Source organism: Portunus trituberculatus, chromosome 19, assembly GCF_017591435.1.
Source record: "Portunus trituberculatus isolate SZX2019 chromosome 19, ASM1759143v1, whole genome shotgun sequence".
Taxonomy (NCBI): domain Eukaryota; kingdom Metazoa; phylum Arthropoda; class Malacostraca; order Decapoda; family Portunidae; genus Portunus; species Portunus trituberculatus.
In genome coordinates, this window is record NC_059273.1 from 6,397,501 (window position 1) to 6,417,500 (window position 20,000).

General features: G+C 43.5%; 2 protein-coding genes across 3 annotated transcripts in view; both read right to left on the bottom strand.

The window, feature by feature from the left end:
* The window catches only part of LOC123506058 (protein amalgam-like), a 368,181-nt gene that overhangs the window by 30,325 nt on the left and 317,856 nt on the right, over positions 1-20,000 (bottom strand). The gene's annotated exons all lie outside the window — the stretch shown is intronic.
* LOC123506062 lies at positions 6,923-7,726 on the bottom strand. Its single transcript, XM_045257912.1, has one exon. The coding sequence runs from the start codon at positions 7,652-7,654 to the stop codon at positions 7,007-7,009; it is 648 nt and encodes a 215-aa protein (XP_045113847.1). The 5' UTR covers positions 7,655-7,726; the 3' UTR covers positions 6,923-7,006.

Here is a 20,000-nt window from a genome sequence, read left to right on the forward strand (position 1 = left end):
ATTCTGAACTGTGAAACTGTGCAAGCTGAGCGACATGAGGAGTCAGATGATCTATGTTTCAACAATCCAGTGTATTGCTGAACTATTTGTGTTTAGAAATGCGGCTTCCCAGGAAGTCCCGAGGCCCTTCATTAGGTCAGGAACGTTTGGAGGCGGTCTGTTGATTTCGACAAGGCTTCCGCAAACTAACAAACTTTTCTCCAAATGTCATGCGTCTGAAATCACTCCAGTCGGGAAGACATCAACTTTTCACAATGACCGTCCGTGGACTCTGAACTGATTGGTAAGGTTACCCTTACATTTCAGTATGGCGCTTTTGTGAGACACACACACACACACACACACACACACACACACACACACACACACACACACACACACACACACACACACACACACACACACACACACACACACACACACACACACACACCAGTGGCTGCTGGGAGAACACACCAAGAACACGAACACAGGTACTGAAAAGTCTATGCAAAGCATTGCACACACAAAAAAGAAAAAAAGTAAGTCTGTCGGTAAAAAAGAGAGAAATAAAAAATCTTGCGTCCACTGACAAGTACACGAAGTTATTAGGCTAATTTTGGGATGAAAGGTGAGAGGCAGGTTCGAGTTACCAGCTGTCGGGGTGATGTGTGGAGGAGGAGGAGGAGGAGGAGGAGGAGGAGGAGGAGGGTGGAGAGCGGGGGCGCCGTGCCACCTAAAGCGGGGCCTGGTGACGCAGCTGCCAAACCGATTTTGTGTTATTGGATAATCTCGAAATAATGGGGTTTGTGTGGAGTGTAAGCGGCCGTGTCCAGTTGGCTGTACTTTGTTTATGGGCGTGTGTTCCGTGCGATGCAGGTCGCCATGTGCCGGGCAGGGCCTCGTGGAGATAATGTGGTTTTAAAAATTCATTTTCATGGTACGTTCCGTTAAGTGGTGCTCTCGTTACTGGAATAGTTGGACTTCACGATCTTTGAGTTTATTTTGGCTTAATTTTGGTATAGCTGACAAGTTGCAAACAACGCCACCAGATGCTCATTTCTCATTCCAGGAGAGCGAGGGCCAATGAGATCATGGGATAACAGTTAATGAAGGCAAATGCCGCACCTGCCATGATGACCTTTCCTCCCTAAAGAGAGGATGGCGGGAGAACAAAGACACGCCTGGCTAACAGACAACACACAACACACAACAGACGACACACGGAAGCAGAAGACAGTCACCACACAGAGTAAAGAGGTGACATCATGAAGTTTGTAAGAGCAGCTTGAGACAGACTGACACTGCTACCACTCATGAAGAATACTGGCGACATTCTGTGAACACCACAACTGTAACTGTAACTGATGAATGATGATGACCCAGCCGCAGCAGTCCCAGGCCATGCCACGACACACCAGGAGACGCTGAACGTGAGAAATGTGAGGCAGGCCAGGCGATCAGAGGGGAAGAAAAGGTTGCTGGGCCTTGGTTCTGAGTGGGAATCGCAGACGATGATGAGAAAGAGCATGACGGTGGCTGTGGTGATAATGATGATGATGATGATGATGATGGCAGTGGTCCTAAAGATGGTTATGATGATGATGATGGCAGTGGTCCTAATGATGGTGATGGTGATGAAGATGATAATGATAATGATGATGATGATGATGACGATGATGCTGATGATGATGGCGGTGGTCCTAATGATGGTGATGATTGGAGTGTTGAGCGTCTGTTTGATCTGATTCAATCCCCTGCAGTACTTTGATGGCACAGATCTTAGACTGCCACTCGCCGAGGCGCCGCTTCCATCCACGGCGGGTAATGAGTGAGTGTGAATATATAAATCACTGTAATAGTCTAATCTACGCTTTAAATGAAATTAATCGAGAATGACATGACATTCTTAATTACATTCGCGTTTCATTAGTTTCTTTTAATTTTTTAATTCTCTGCGCGGCTCGCTAAAAAGAAAGACTTTTTATAGACTGGCTCACGACATTGATATCTGTATTTCATCACACGAAGGGAGAGCTGGCGGAGACTGCACACGCACACACACACAGACACACACACACACACACACACACACAACACACACGGGGATGAGATGTGCGGCTGGTAGTAAGAGTGGAACACGGTGAAGCAGCACAGCATCAGCAGCAGCAACAACAGCATCATCATCATCATCATCAGCATCAGCAGCAGCAGAGAGAGCGAGGGGCTGGGGCGCTGGAGGGACGGCGCCTGCTGGTGACGTCCCAAGGTGTGACGTTGATCAATAAGGCTTCACCTGCGGCTATTTTCACAAGTTGAATTTATTGTATTTTTTTCTATATAATTCATACAGTTTAGTAAGTTTGGTCATGCGGAAGTTCTGATGACGCGGCCTCACGTTTCCGACGCGCTGTTAACATGATTAAACTGGAAGCCATTAAGCCTTTTTTTTTGTTTACTTTTCTTCAGTCTCTGCATTCTAAATTTCATTTGATTTTCTAAATAACTTTGTGATAACGAACCTCGATGTTTACAGATCATAAAATAAATATATCACTACGTTTTTTTTTTTTTTTTTGACATGAAATTTTCCTTGACTTTTTTCGTTAGTCTGTTGTAAATTTTTCAGCGTATCAGTCACTGTTGTGTTCAGGAACTTTAGTGTTCACGGATCACAGACCGTACAAGAATCACAGTATCATTCTTATAAACATTTTGGTGGAGATCTGAGCCGCTGGAACCAACACACCTATTTTGCCCCAGGGGAATCTTTAGATTTTTACATAAATTCAATATTTGTATGCGGCAGAGCGATGAAATCCTGGATAATACTTTTTTTCATCCCCGCTCCACCATCCAGTCAGGCCCTACGAGGGGGAAAGGAAAGTAGATAAATTGATGGATGTGGGGACGATGTACTGTCAAATGAGAACGTGTCATGAAAAATGTAATCATCATTTGTCACCAAAAGTTCATTAGTCCTAACTTACTTCCAAACAACCACAGCCCAACACACGCTCACACATCCGCGGACTCAGACATTTCACTCTACAACCTTCCTTCTTTCTCTTTTTATTCTTTTAACCATCACTTTAACCCGTTCAGTACTGAGACGCATCATTATCTTGATGTTTCTGTACGATTAGACCTTTTTTATTGACATTAGGAAGGGTTTATGGTGGTCAGAAGATTAATGGCCACAGTCTTCACTATTTCAATGCCCCACAAGAGTTTCTGAAGCTGTATAAAAATACCACATAGTAAGCAGAAAGAATATGGAAAGGCGTCATAGCACTTTTTAATACTGAGACGCATTTTATCTTGATTTTTGTGTATGATTTGATAATTTTATTTGCATTAAAAAGGGTTTATAGAAGTCAGAAGATCAATGGCCATCGTCTTCACTAGTATATTAATACCCACCAGAGTTTCTGAAGCTGCACAAAATCACCATATAGTAAGCAGAATGAATATGGAAACGCGTTATAGCACTGATTCCCGATTACACTTGTCGTTTCTCATCTGTGTTTTACATGTTGAAAAGACGGTGGTGGCATGAAGAGAAATACATGTTATCCTTGTATTATTAAAAATCGATTAAGTTTTTTTTTACTTCGACCAAGGAAACTATGCAAAGGTGAAGGCAGACACTAATGGATACACGTTCTAATAAATCTAATCGGCTTGAGTTCATCGCATAAACAAACTCTGATAAAATTGGCAACACTCATAAAACGTGACGGCGTGAACCAATGCGTGAACGAATAGAAAGAGAAAAAAAAAATAGTAACAATGTATTCGAGACACTTGACAATCAAAACAGACCAGCTGGACCTGTAAAACTGAAATATTCTCCACCTCTCTCTCTCTCTCTCTCTCTCTCTCTCTCTCTCTCTCTCTCCATTCCTTTTTCTCTTTCTCCGCCCCCTCTCTCTCTTTCTCTCTCTCCATTCCATTTTCTCTTTCTCCCTTACCTCTGTCATTTTCTGTCTGTCTGTCTGTCTGTCTGTCTGTCTGTCTGTCTGTCTGTCTCTCTGTCTCTCTCTCTCTCTCTCTCTCTCTCTCTCTCTCTCTCTCTCTCTCTCTCTCGCAAGGTAAGTTTTCAATATCTAATTTCCGCTTGTAATTGGAGCTTTGCGGGCGTGCATTTTCAGGTGGGCGGCTTTCACGTGCCTGCAGTCAAGTATTCCAGGGTGCCGTGAGCCTCAGATAAATGTTCTAAAAGCCTGAAGTACAAAAAGGGCAATGCCATCGGTGAAATACATGAAAAATGGTTATACATACCAATCAAGTTTAAATCGATTTGAAAAGTATAGCCATGTAATGTTAGTTCTTCCTTCTTGTACTGAACATGGGTTAACAGGGCAGCTCTTCTTCAGTCTCAATTCCTTCAACCTTTTCAGTACTGCGACGTATTTTTTATCATGAATTTTTGGTGTGATTAGGCGATTTTATTTACATTAGGAAGGGTCTATGGAGGTCAGAAGATTAATGGCCAGAGTCTACACTATTTTAATCCCCACATAAGTTTCTAAAGCTGTACAAAATCATCGAATAATAAGAAGAATGAATATTAAAACACGTGCTTCCATATTCATTCTGCTTAGTATGCTAGATAGGTTAGTACATAAATAAGCATAATGGTGCAGAAAGAGGAGGAAGAGGAGGAGGAAGAGGAGAAGTTAGGAAGAAATGAAGCTATGGGTTATTAAGATTTTTTTTTTTACTTTGATTCATCTTCTTACATTTAGAATTTCTTTCATCATTATACAGATTCAGAAACTTATGTGGGGGATTAAAATAGTGAAACCCCGGCCATTAATCTTCTGACCTCCATAGACCGTTGTTAATGTCAATAAAATGGTCTAATCGTACACAAGGTAAAAAAATGTCCCAGTATTGAAAGGGTTAACAGTGAGAGAACAGAAAATAAACGCAGGTTTCCTATTTCACCGGTGCTTATCATTACACAAAGGAACAGGTGAGTGGATTTACTTGTTTATAATCCAGATAAACAACATCGTCCAAAAAGGTTTATGGGATTTAGTTCTGAAACATTTAATCTCTCTCTTTCTCTCTCTCTCTCTCTCTCTCTCTCTCTCTCTCTCTCTCTCTCTCTCTCTCACACACACAAGAAAATGATATGACTTTTCAATTCACTCATAACAAATTTTTCACTCAATTTATATGCTTTTCGGTCCGACGTTTCTTCCTCGCTCTCTTGCCTTTTATAGACACAAATCGACATGGTAGTCAATTCTTGCCACAACAACTGATGACGTAAAAGAAACATCATGTGTATTCTCAATCAGGAAATCAGCGCATGAATTCGTTCTTTCTCACACGCCTCACGTCAGACATGAAACAACACAAGTACGTATGTGTTGCAGTGGCCTTGATTCTTAGTTCATGAGGGAGATACGTATAGCGCAGAGCGGATGTGACGACAAGATGCTGAGAAGTGGGGGAAGAACAACGGAAAAAACAACTCTCACAATATGTAGATCACACGTGTCACTTTGAGATAGACAGACAGACAGATAGATAGATAGATAAATATATATATATATATATATATATATATATATATATATATATATATATATATATATATATATATATATATATATATATATATATATATATATATATATATATATATATATATATATATATATATATATATATATATATATATATATATATATATATATATATATATATATATATATATATATATATATATATATATATATATATATATATATATATATATATATATATATATATATATATATATATATATATATATATATATATATATATATATATATATATATATATATATATATATATATATATATATATATATATATATATATATATATATATATATATATATATATATATATATATATATATATATATATATATATATATATATATATATATATATATATATATATATATATATATATATATATATATATATATATATATATATATATATATATATATATATATATATATATATATATATATATATATATATATATATATATATATATATATATATATATATATATATATATATATATATATATATACACACACACACACACACACACACACACACACACACACACACACACACACACACACACACACACACACACACACACACACACACACACACACACACACACACACACACACACACACACACACACACACAGAGAGAGAGAGAGAGAGAGAGAGAGAGAGAGAGAGAGAGAGAGAGAGAGAGAGAGAGAGAGAGAGAGAGAGAGAGAGAGAGAGAGAGAGATCTACTATCTTTTAATCCACAGAAAACAAGACAAATATTGAGCAATCTTAATGCAACAACACAATATTAACCTTAACTTTCTTTCGCCACTGTAGTTTCTCTTATCCTTCAGGTACTTTCCCGTTCCCTGTTATCTTTACTGCCGCGTTACTGCAGTCACGTATTTATTTACTTCACGTGCAAGGACTCCCAAGACCAAATACGAGAATGAAATACGGACGCCGGAACGGTGAGCTGAAGGGCAGTTGGGATTTCCGGTGGTAGTCCCAGTGACACCCCGGGCCTGCTTCCGTGACTCGCCACCAGCCCATGCTCACTCTTCGCTTTTCGTGTTCGTGAAAAGATTTTTTTTTCTCTGTGATTAGTTGCATTTAACCTCTTCAGTATCGTGTTCTCCTATTCATTCTGGTTAAAATAGTGAAGACTCTGGCCATTAATCTTTTGACCTCCATAGACCTTTTTTAATGTAAATGAAATCCTCTTATCATACCCAAAACTGAAGGTAGAAATGCGTCCCAGTACCAAAGGGGATAATGATGTCTATAGTGAATACTTTGTTTCTTTCATACATAATTCCTCTCCAAGAAGATAAAATAAGGAGTAATGACAAAAATGGAATAGACATATTTCTTTTAATAAACACCATAATCCAAGCACACAATAAATAACATGCACACGTACACACACCTATATAAATTTACGTCATGTATAAGCCACACTGGTGGTGACACAATGCGTGGTATCAAGGGTTGTCATTGGTGTGGTGTACAAGGAAGGGTACACTAACGCCGCATCGTCTTCGGTCAAAGCGTCGCCGTTGTTCTGTATCGCGTCGTGTGGCAGCAAGTCCAGCTCGGAGTGACCCTCGTTCCAGGCCTCGATTCTCGTCCACTTGGTGTCCTGAAGCTGCTCCAAGTGGAAGCCATCCTCTCTTAGTGACTGAAGTAAGAAGTCTTCGTCGTCAACTGTCTCGAGTGCCACACGGATGAAGGTGTCGGGGTTAAAAGTGACGTAGATATCTCCTCCGCCCTGGCAGTCAAACCCTGTGTAGTCGCACCCCGCGGAGAGCATGACGAAGGCGTGTCTGTCCATATACTTCATTCGTGTCAAGAGGAAGAAGTCGCTGCCGAAGTCATCGTCATTGCATTTGACGTAATACACAGAGCTGATCTTTTCTACGTCCACCTCGAAGTTGTGCAGGTCCTCTTCATCCCACGAGGCCATCTCCCAAGGTGAAGTCTTTCTCTCAAACAGGTACTGGTGAGATAGCGCTGGTTCCATGTATTCCGAGACATCACTGGCTGTCTTCACGTCTGGGATGAAGGACTTGAAGCTCTCCTGTCGTATCATTGCTGGCTGGCTGATGGAAGCGAAACGTCCGGTCTCTGGTGGCTTAGCGGCCCGACTGACGGGAAGCTATGTGGACGCAGCTTTTATATTCTATCCCTCGTACGTTTTTTATAGTTTCACCATTCAATTAAGAGTATCTATAATTAAACACATGCTGCTTATTACTCGTATTTATATAAGACGCTTGCTATGTCCGTATACTAAGAAAGTTATGAGCTATTATATTATGCACGAAATACTGTTTGCCGGACACAATTGCATTCATCATATTTACAACATATATCTAATAAAAGTACGGGGACTGACCTACACCAATCGCTTGTATGCACAGTTTTTACCGGCAGTTACCTCCAACATACAAAAGAAACCCATCGTTTTTATTTCTGGCATGCACATCTGTAGAGACGAGATAATAAACAAGTTTCTCTCTCTCTCTCTCTCTCTCTCTCTCTCTCTCTCTCTCTATGCACCCACACTCGCACCGCACCGGCACACTTTTGGAAGGCCTCCTGGAGCAGCTCCCCTTCACCGTTAAGCTCGCTGGTTTACTCAGTATTTCATCTGACCACCATTAATACTGTACTCAGATTCCATGCATATGTGAAAGAGCTGCAGCCGCTCTTTCATCCTTCATTCCCTCTCATCGCCTTCACTCGCAGTACTCCCTCGCTCTCTTTTACGGTTTTCGAGTTTTTTTTTTTCTCTATATTCATTCACCCCTCGCATATTCCACCTTTCATGAGGTCAGTCACCATCGACACAGCTGCACACGGTTTGATCTGCAATATCAGTAGAATTGCAAGAACCTCACAAGACCAGGTTGCCAAAACAGAGAGAACACGTGATGCGGTGAACTCTTGGTGCTGTTTTGTTATACAAGAAACATTGACATGGGCACAAAAGGTTTAGGGATCATAACACACACACACACACACACACATACACACACACACACACACACACACACACACAACAGAATGAAAAGAAGTAGTTTTGTTTTCATTACTTCTTATTTTCATTCTATTTGTTTAACATTCCTCTATATACCTCAGTGTAAGGAGAGAGCCGCGGAGTAACGAGGAAGGAGGAGGAAAGGGAGGAGGAGGAGGAAGAGGAGGAGTAGGAGGAGGAGGGGGACAGAGATGGGCAGCTGTGGATGAGCGAGAGAAGATGGACGACTCTTTTCTTGGTTTTATTACATTTTTATCTTCGCAGGGCGGCGCGGGTCGGCCTCTGCGCACTGCTGACGTGGTCGGTGGTAATTTTTTTTTCATTTATGCAATTTCCAGTTGGTGAAGCAATAAAAGAAAAGATAGCCTTCACTGTACTGCAGGATAACAAAAAGGGTAAAATTCCCCAAGGCAACTTCAAATTAAGGTCTCTGGCGACCTGACACTCGAGGGAGGATTAAATAGTGCGCGAGATTAGCGTTCCAGTGTTTGGTGGAGAGCGGGAAGACGAAATGGTGGAGATCTTGTTGGTATCATTCACTCGTATGGAACATGTTTTTTGTGTTACAGCTGCAGTCAGCGTTTTAAGGCTGACCGGCGCGCTGATTGCCACGCCACCGCAACACCGGGGAGGGGGGAGGGGGAGTGCAGAGGGCGTCTCATCTGGCATTATGTTATGTGTAATGGATATGAACAGAATAAAATTTTACATGAAACGTCAAATTAATAAAACATCGAATTACCATTATACAAAACGTGCTGGTGGTGATAGGAGCACCACAAAGAGAAAACATTAAATTGATATGATTTACACAAAGCACACAGCGAAGTACAGGCGACGGTGATAACAGAGGCTGGACGAGGGAGGTGCCGGAGCAGGAGGACGGAGCGGAAGCCTTCACACGAGGCTTGACGAGCCTGCTAGGGGATGAGGAGAGGTAAGTAGAAGTGACTCCATTAGACCAAAACCCTCGAGTGTCCACGGCGGCTGCTTTCATGTTATCAGTACGAGGAACACTTCGGCGTGCGTCAAACGAGTCAATAATGGACATAAATGGCTCTCTGGGCACGATGCCTAATGGATATCTTGACCTTTGTAGCAATAGAGGACTTGTTTTCATGGGAAGTTCAATCTGTATTCATGTGTATCCAGCTGAGTAGCGGCTAATACCTACACGCGTGGCCATGTTAACCCCTTCAGTACCACGACGCGTTTTCCTATTTGGTGATTTTATACAGCCATTAATCTTCAACTCCTTAGATCCTTCCTAACATCAATACAATCGTCTGATCATGCCCAAAACTCAAGATAGAAATGCGTTCCAGTAGTGAAGGCACCAATGTGAGGACGTTCATTGCACGTAACTCAAGCATATGAAAGCAATGAAACACTGTTGATAAAGTTGATAAGGTTTGGTTGCAGCTTCATTGCTCACATCAAGAGCTGGGACAAAGAGGCTTGTGTGTGATGGAGCGTGTTCGTTTCGGTGGAATTTTGTGCATTAAAGACTGACCGAAAAGAATAGATCAAATGAAACTATGGAAAAAATACAGGATCAAACACACGAGTTCTTCAAAGTTTTATCTCCAGCAGGAATACAAAATGCTGATACGAGGATACATTGTTAATTCCACTGCATATACAAATATCATATCAAAGTATTCATGAATGCATTGATGAATACTTTTAGATTAGAATATCAGCATTCAATTGTTTCAGTGCTTTGGTTAGTGCGTCATTGTAACTCAAAGGTGGGTAAGCCTTTATGACTGGCGCAGGTATCATGTGTCAGGACAGCAAACAGGAACACAACAGTAGACATATTCATTTAGCGTCCGGCTCCGTGAGTGAAGAGAACACAACGCTAACGTAATGATATCCAAGGCAATAATGACAGCTCTTGGTGGTCCCATTGCGAGTGCCACTGACATCACGTGACCTTGCTACTTGACGCACAGGAGAACTAGTATTCATATTTGTTGTATAGCACTTCAAGTATATGAGTTGGAATTTGATATGAATTAGAGCTCTCTCTCTCTCTCTCTCTCTCTCTCTCTCTCTCTCTCTCTCTGTATCTATGTGTTTGCCAATTTGTCTTTCCGTCTGTTTCTCCCTCTCTCTCTCTCTCTCTCTCTCTCTCTCTCTCTCTCTCTCTCTCTCTCTCTCTCTCTCTCTCTCTCTCTCTCTCTCTCTCTCAGGACAGCATTCAAATGTGTAATTATTTCTAACAATAAACCGACAATTATTCGAAGTGGCAATTAATTATTCAACGGATCAATCTTCCAATACCAGCAATTTGTCAGAATATTCCAACATGAGTGTAAATACTTGGCTTAATGCTGGAAAGAAAAAGAAAAAGAAAAGAAAACCCATCAATACGACTACGAATAAAAAAGAAAGTGATTGGGTTTATGAGCAATCAATTCTGCCGGTCTAGGAGTACAAAAGATGGCGATGAATACCAAACTTTCACAAATAACAGTAACAATAAAAATCACAAAGTTTCTGAAGTTTACTGTTGTGATATACGTGTGGTGCTTTCGCTGCCTTGACACGTGACCAGTGCAGCGGCTATGGTAGGGGGGCGGGTGGGCGGTGATGATCGGGAGGGAGAGAGAGGAAGGTGTGGGGCAGGACAGGAGGGGCGAGCTGTTACTGGTTTTTTGACGCTTTTAGTACGGAGAAGAGCTGGAGGGGAAGGTGACGAGATGGTGGTGGTGGTGGTGGTGGCGGTGGTGGTAGTAGTGGTGGTGGTGGTGAATTAAGTGACTCTTTCTCTCTCTCTCTCTCTCTCTCTCTCTCTCTCTCTCTCTCTCTCTCTCTCTCTCTCTCTGTCTGTCTGTCTGTCTGTCTCTCTCTCTCTCTCTCTCTCTCTCTCTGTCTGTCTGTCTGTCTGTCTGTCTGTCTGTCTGTCTGTCTGTCTGTCTGTCTGTCTCTCTCTCTCTCTCTCTCTCTCTCTCTCTCTCTCTCTCTCTCTCTCCTAATGAAAAAATGAGGTAGCAGGGAGAAATACAAAACGGTATGGAGAGAACACACACACACACACACACACACACACACACACACACACACACACACACACACACACACACACACCCGCCAATCGCTCCAAGTCGACCGAGATAACGTCCCCGGCGGATCTCCCTTTGGCTCAGACGTTAATTAACAGCCAGACTAACTCGCCGCCGGGACACACACCCGTGCGCTGCTCTCCTTCAGATCTTAAACAACTCACGAGAGCCCTCAAGCGTGCCCCGGGAGTCCAGATCTGCCGAGGACCTGAGAGGCAGCTGGTGTAAACTTGGGACGTCAAGCCTCACACTCATCCGTCCATCTACAAGCCAAGGGGACATTAGGACTGCAAATTAAGCTTATTACCTTTGATTATACGACTAATTGGTAGCAGAGACGATGTGAGTGACGGCATCTTCCAGGCATAGAGAGAGAGAGAGAGAGAGAGAGAGAGAGAGAGAGAGAGAGAGAGAGAGAGAGAACGTGGATTTGGGTGTGGAGTGGTGTGTGGTGTGAGCGGCCGGTAGTAGCAGTGGTAGCAGCGGTGACGGCGGTGACGGCGGTGACGGCTCCCTCGCGTAACTCTTAAACGAACAAAAATTTACAACTAACGACAACTGTCCCTTGAGGCGCTAAAGTTACCGCTTTCGGAGAGACAAGAATGAATAATAGAAATTCTTGGCGTCAGTTCACTTCTTCTGCAACACACACACACACACACACACACACACACACACACACACACACACACACACACACACACACACACACACACACACACACACACATACACGAAGAGAGAGAGAGAGAGAGAGAGAGAGAGAGAGAGAGAGAGAGAGAGAGAGAGAGAGAGAGAGAGAGAGAGAGAGAGAGAGAGAGAGAGAGAGAGAGAGAGAGAGAGAGAGAGAGAGATCCATCACACGTTCTCCAGAATATGTACTCTATACAAGGCGCCTCTTAGGGAGCAGCGGTTCTAATCAAGTATGGGCAGTAATAACACGTGTAGCAATGACCAGCCAGGACTTGTACCTTTGTATGGCTCTGCTGGGACCAACACTGCCGCGCTATTATTGCTGCCATTGATACTCCTGCTGCTGCTGCCACTAACGATCACCCTTCTGTTGCACCTACAATAACAACAACTACAACAACAACAACGATTATCACCATTACTATTGTTACTACTGTTTCAGGCGCTGTTGTTGTAGTTGTTGTTAGTGGTGGTGATGGTGGTGGTATTGACGCCCCATCTACTCCTGGATCTATCGATATCTACATAATTCATCGTGCACTTTGTCAAAATATATTTACACAACAAAGTGCTGATATTCTAATAGCTTATGGTCACACGTGCAATATCAACATTTATAATTTCACCTAACTGTTCGATAACCCTGCTAACATGCAATGCATCGAGTAACACTGAATTCAATTTGGGATTCGATAATTCGTGTATTAACACAATATTTGCCCAAATATTAGAGTGAAATTATGGACTTCAGCAAAGCAATGTTGCAATATTACGAATATGTATACTTTTAATTTCCATTCGTGGAAAACGATGCAAGTTTGTAGGTTGAAGCTCACTCATTGGTGGCACTGGCTTACTAATACCATACATGATGTATAAACTCGGATTTCGCTTCTCTCTCTTCCGCTATTGTCAAGATCATTCTGTTGGGTTTGACATTTGGCGTTCGTTCGCAAGGCATATGTTATTACAACGTCTTGATTTCTGTTTCCTGTGTTACACAAATCATAATTACACATGGTGGTAAAGACAGTGATTCTTTGTTCGTTCTCGCCCGTAAATAAAGATTGGAAACGTTCCTTAGTGAAAACCAGTACACGACTCCACGCTACCAGAGGATGAGCCGGCCCGTAATCTGTCTGTATAGGCCTTTCTAATTTCTCGGCAGGAGGATATTTAATCATGTTTTCTCCTTTTACATATTATCATTTCCTTTATTTTCTTTACTGGAAACATCACCAGGAAAACTCCACCTTACATCCGTTTGCCTAATTTTCCTCAGTCCACACTTCCCTGAGCAGGTTTCGTTGGCGTCTGAAACCAGGGCAGCCTTGTCCTTCTAATACATACAAGCTTAAGGTCACACGCCAATGAATACTAGATCCCGACACACACACACACACACACACACACACACACACACACACACACACACACACACACACACACACACACACACACACACACACACACACACACACACACACACACAGGTTCTCAAGGCCTGCCACGGTGGGGTTGAAAGCAGGTGGAGGGTGAGGCAGGGCGTCAAGAAGGTGCTTTGCTTGCAGCTCGAGGCCCATGAATAACTTGGCGTCATTTTCACACGATACAACACTTGTGGTGAGTTGGGTCACACACACACACACACACACACACACACACACACACACACACACACATCAGATGGTAGGTTTTGGTAAGAAGTTTGTGTGTGTGTGTGTGTGTTTGTGTGTGTGTGTGTGTGTGTGTGAGAGAGAGAGAGAGAGAGAGAGAGAGAGAGAGAGAGAGAGAGAGAGAGAGAGAGAGAGAGAGAGAGAGAGAGAGAGAGAGAGAGAGAGAGAGAGAGAGCAGTGAGGAGTGGTAGGGGACGCTATATAGAGGAATAAAGAGATTGAAGGGAAGGAGAGATGGGCGATATGAGGACGGCTGGCAGGAAGGAAAAGATGCGAGAGTACGGTGAAAATAGAGATTAAGAGGCACGTCACTCACCCGCCCAGCTCGCCTCTCTCAGAAAGGGCTCTCGCATTTACGACATCCACCACCAATCCACCCAATCCTGTCTTCCCTCTTACTACATGCTTCCACAATTTTCACTCCTACTCCATTTTCTCTTGATTTCGTTTACTCCCTTTCTTATATCAGTGTTGCGACGGCACAGGAAAGAGATAAAACATGTGGTTTCCTGCACGCATATCCTGTGAGCACTGTATTACCCACAGATAGAATGATTTGAGTATGTTAATATAATTGTTACATACGCTGTTTGTTTTGTATCACTATTTCTCGGTCCTTAAAATGTGACCTTTCGTATTATCATTCTACAAGTCACTCTTCCTTTGCCGTTTTGTTTCACTCTGAGGTCACTGGTGAAGGTTACACAGTGATAGTTTGACCTTTTCTTCCTTTCTTTCTTGTCAAGAATTGCCTTCACTGTCTTAGACTTAGACGTTTGCTGACATGGATTTTTTTCCCTTCCTTTATATTCTGAAGCTCAACTGTTTTCTTGGTGTGTGTGTGTGTGTGTGTGTGTGTGTGTGTGTGTGTGTGTGTGTGTGTGTGTGTGTGTGTGTGTGTGTGTGTGTGTGTGTGTGTGTGTGTGTGTGTGTGTGTGTGTGTGTGTGTGTGTGTGGATTTGGTGCAATCGTGTACCTGAACATGATTTTTACTTTTAGTTTTCATGGTCACAATTCCAGGTTGTTGTGCGCTGTGTGTTTTCCCGGTGCTAGTTTGGTGAGGCGCGGCAGTCTGCTGGCTGGTCTGGACAGAGCTCAACCCGCGCGCCATCTTTGCCCGCCACCTGCTCGACCTGCCTGCCGTCTGGGTGACTCCCGCTCGCCGCGCCTTTTAGTGAGTCTGGAGTAAAGGATTCCTTGATTGGACTTGACTTTCATAGCGATTTTTCTACGTTCCCTGTAACGAACTTCCATTTTTGTTGATTTTGTATGCGTACATGTATAAAGGATGAGTGGATTAATGGATGAAAGGGCACGCAGGTATGCTGGAGGGCGCGCGTGCCTTGCTGCACCAGCATTATACATTAGGAAACCCTTCTCGGAGCGCTGTATCTCTCGTTAGTAATTCCTTTTCGTCTGAGAACGACCCTATTCTAGCTTACCCTCAAAGTGATGCAACAAACCAACTCGCGAAATGAAGGTTTACAAGCCAACGGATGTGAATGGAACACTGAAACATTTCCCTCTCTTCTCCCCTTGACAATGCCGCCACCGCCACCGCGGCACCAAAGGCTTTGAGAGGGAAGGGTGGCGCGGGAGGGGAGAGAGAGAGAGAGCTACAGGGAAGGGGCCAGGAGGTAATTGCATTTTTTGTGGCTCTCACATCACTAACAGAGACCGTCGATGAAAGATGGATATGCAAATTCACAAGTACAGATAGCCGTTGCACCAAGATCATTCACATCATTCCCACACTTTCCCTTAGCGAATATCTTCTTCCAAAATTTGAATATGCGTTATCTCTACTTCTCTTTCTATCTTTCTTCTTCCTTCCCAGAACTTTTCCTTTTGGTCTTTCCGTCTCTCTCACTCCTCTCTCCCTCTCCCTCCCTGCCGGCTCTCCAGCTGACAGGGGACAGATCCCGCCTCCTGATATTGCTCCTACACCGTCAGCGTTCGTGAAGCGCTGCTACCAATCCCACAGAGGAGGAGGAGGAAGACGAAGAGGAGGAGGAAGAGAAAGAGGAGGAGGAAGAGGAGGAGGAGGAGGAGGAGGAGGAGGAGAACAAATGAACAACAACAACAACGACGACGACCACATTATCAAAATAGCAACAAGGAAAATAGCAAGAATAAAAACGGAGAAGGAAGGAGCGAAGAGAAAATAAGAGACTGCATCACACTAAAAAAAAAAAAAAAAATAAGTGACCAAGACGGTAATAGAACGAACTGAATATACGTATACTGTACATCCTCTCTCTCTCTCTCTCTCTCTCTCTCTCTCTCTCTCTCTCTCTCTCTCTCTCTCTCTCTCTCTCTCTCAGACGGCGATAGAACGAACTGAATATACGTATACTGTACATCCTGTCTCTCTCTCTCTCTCTCTCTCTCTCTCTCTCTCTCTTACTCTAATCCTTACTTTTTTGTGTGAATCCCTGTGTGTGTGTGTGTGTGTGTGTGTGTGTGTGTGTGTGTGTGTGTGTGTGTGTGTGTGTGTGTGTGTGTGTGTGTGTGTGTGTGTGTGTGTGTGGTTTTGATCATCGTCCAACTGTTAAATGGAGGAAGAAGAGAGAGATCGATGTCCTGCGTGGTCGAGGTATTGCTTACGGGCGAGAGGTTCCTTTGCTTGCCCATTACGGTCAACCCGCTATTCTTCAACCCACCACCGCCACTCCCCACGCCCCAGCCAGCCCCGCCCTCCAACCCCAGCCTCAACCCGCCCCGCCCCGCCCCAGTCATCCAGCCAGTCAGTCAGTCAGCTCCGAATCTCCCACCTTCTCTCTTCCTCTGTGGCTTGAAATGCGTTTGTTCTATTCTCTCTCTCTCTCTCTCTCTCTCTGTTTTCTTCCTTCCTTGTGTATCTATTTTCTTCCAACATTTATGGTTTGATTGGTTTCCCTCTCTCTCTCCCTCCCTCTCTCTCTCTCTCTCTCTCTCTCTCTCTCTCTCTCTCTCTCTCTCTCTCAGTGGTGATAATCTTATTTTTTCCCGTCCTTCCCTGCGTCCCTGCATACCACTGCCGGCCAAACCCTCCACCTCTTCGTTCTCAATCTCAACGTAATCTACTCCTGGTCTCCCTCGCGCCCTCCGCTCCCTCCCTTCCCCCACACCCTCGTAATCCAGCCCGGGGACCACAATGGGCTCACCCACAGCCATCGACGGAGAATAAACATATGGGTCCTACTGGAGTCGGATTATGCCCGCTCGGCTGACTCGTTTGAGTGTCGGGATATGATCGGGCTGACTTTATGACCGCCTGTGTGGGCCCGCGCCGCCTGTGTGGATGGGGGAAGAGACAATCCAAGCTCGCCCTCTAAGCTAAGTTCGTTTGCCACTGAGAAAAGTCTTGAAACTACGTCAGTCTCCGTTTTATTTCATCAGATATTCTTTCTGAAGCTGATGGAGTCTCGTCAATTTTAAGAGACGATGCTTGGTTGATGTGCGATATGCATACGTGTAATTTGCTGGGATTTTCAGCACAGTGGCAAGCGAGGGAAGGGTTAGTGTGTAAATTTTCTTTAATTGCTACTGTTTGAGTGCAGCAAATATTGGCGCGGGAGCAAGCAAAGGGAGGGAGGGAGGGAGGGACTGGAACATGTTGGCCCGAGGTGTGTGTGTGTGTGTGTGTGTGTGTGTGTGTGTGTGTGTGTGTGTGTGTGTGTGTGTGTGTGTGTGTGTGTTTTACAGTATTAACAAAAAATGTGGAGGATTTATATTTCTTTATTTTGCTTATACACTTATGTAGACTTCAATTCCAACGCGCGCGCCCGCACACACACACACACACACACACACACACACACACACACACACACACACACACACACACACATACACAGACCACTACAAATCCCCACCAATACTACAAATACATTCTTGGAGCCACAAACACTCATGGGTCAAGCCTCGCCATCTTCTGGGAGTTCCCTTGCATACTTCAATTCCACTTGCTGCCCTCACTTCCCCTCGCAGCCTTGCCTCGCTCACCGCCCTCCCACTCCATAACTCTCACAACTATACTTATTCCCTTTACCTCCCCTCGCCGAGTCCCCTCTTCCAGAAAACATATTCCTTTTCCCATTTCCTCTCTCCCACTAATTCACCGCCAGCATCCCTCCCTCGCTCCCTCTTTCTCTCCTCTCCCTCACTCTCCCTTCTCTCCCCTCCGTCGCTCTCCCCTCTCTCCCTGATCCACGAGGGTGTTTAAAAAAGCTCACCGCAACCACCAGCATGATACACTTATAGGTATAGTAAAAGAGTTCCCTTGCTGAGCGTATTACCATTACATTACAACTTATACTGATGCGAATACTAAGGATACTTTAACCCTTCAGTAGTGGGACGCATTTTTACCTTGAGATTTGTGTACGATTAGACCATTTTATTGACATTAGGCAGGGTCTATGGAGGTCAGAAGATTAATGGCCGCAGTCTTCACTATTTGAATTCCCCACACGAGTTTCTGAAGCTGTATAAAATCACCAAATAGTAAGCAGAATGAATATGGAAACGCGTCTTGGTACTGAAGGGGTTAAATACTGGTAAACTCGTCTCTCTCTCTCTCTCTCTCTGACTGTCTGTCTTGTCGAACACACACACGCGCGGTGATCGGTTTTGCGTGGTGTGTAGTCGGATTTAGTTTTTTTTTCTCTGAGGTTGTGCTGGTGTTCCGGGGAAGCCTCAGTGAGAAATTGTGTTAGGCAGGAATTCTCGCGCTCTTCTTTTCCTTAGCTGGTGTTTTGCTTTATGTCGTTGTAGTTTGTTTTTTCCGCTTGTATCGTGTTATTTTTGAGTTCATAATCTCTTTCTCTATCTCTCTCTCTCTCTCTCTCTCTCTCTCTCTCTCTCTCTCTCTCTCTCTGAACTTGCATAAACGTTTTTCATCTCTGACACAATCCTATCTATCTGCTGCGTCTATTCATCTCCAAACGTATCTACATCTTTCAATACCTCCTCTATAACATAACGCCCTTTCACCACCACCATCGCCATCACTCTCACATCTCTGTCACGCAACTTAATCTTAATCTTCTTACGTACCCATCATCACTATCATCACTAAATCTCGCCATAAACTCCACTATCAATCACCATCACCACCAACATCACCACATTCTACCATGACAACAACTCTACCGTCGTAAACTGTGGCCCAGTATTCAGAAACGCTTAGCTCTCTCACCACGACTATTTTCCAAGGCCATAGAAATGACTAGCGGGGCTCTCAAGAGTGTTTCCCTTGTTAGTCACACAGAAATCTTGTCACTCTGCCTCTTGAACCGTAAAAACACCTTAAAAAAAAAACTAGTGTAAATTTAGATAAAGCCTTTTGAAATAGTGAAAGTGGAGCGCAGAAGTGTTTAAGAATAAGAGCCGCAGTATCAGGCTTCACCATCACCACCACCACCACTACCACCACCACCACCACCACCACCAGCGGCTCATTTCTGCTCCTCGCCTCCGCCACCATCTCTCCTCTATGTGATATTTACGGTTCGTAAGTTTTGGAAGATAATCGGGAGAGAGAGAGAGAGAGAGAGAGAAGGAGAGGGAAGGGAAAAAGAGGGAGGCATTGGAGAGGGTGGCCAAAAAGAAGGGAGGGAGGAAGGACAAGGGAAGTATGGAGGGAGGGAAGGATGGGGGATAACTGAAGGGGAATGGAGGTAAAGGGAGTTATGTAAAAGCTGGGGGGAGGTGAGAGGAGGGAAAAAATGTATGGGGAGGGAAAAAATGAAGTACAAAATTGAAGAACACAAAAGGAAAGGGAAAAAATGGTTCACTATAAGCCGAGTGTATAGAGATGAAAAAAAAAAAAAGATGTTATGAAAGAATTGAAAAATAAACTGCCACAAAAAAAAAAAAAAAAAAAACACAACTATCGAAAACAAAATTGCAACTCTACATATACACACGAAAAAATATGAAGTAACTCGAAAACAAAGAGAGAGAAACGAAT

Bases quoted from the DNA above. Each gene is read 5' to 3' on its own strand.
- LOC123506062 (XM_045257912.1), bottom strand. From the start codon at position 7,654: ATGATACGACAGGAGAGCTTCAAGTCCTTCATCCCAGACGTGAAGACA.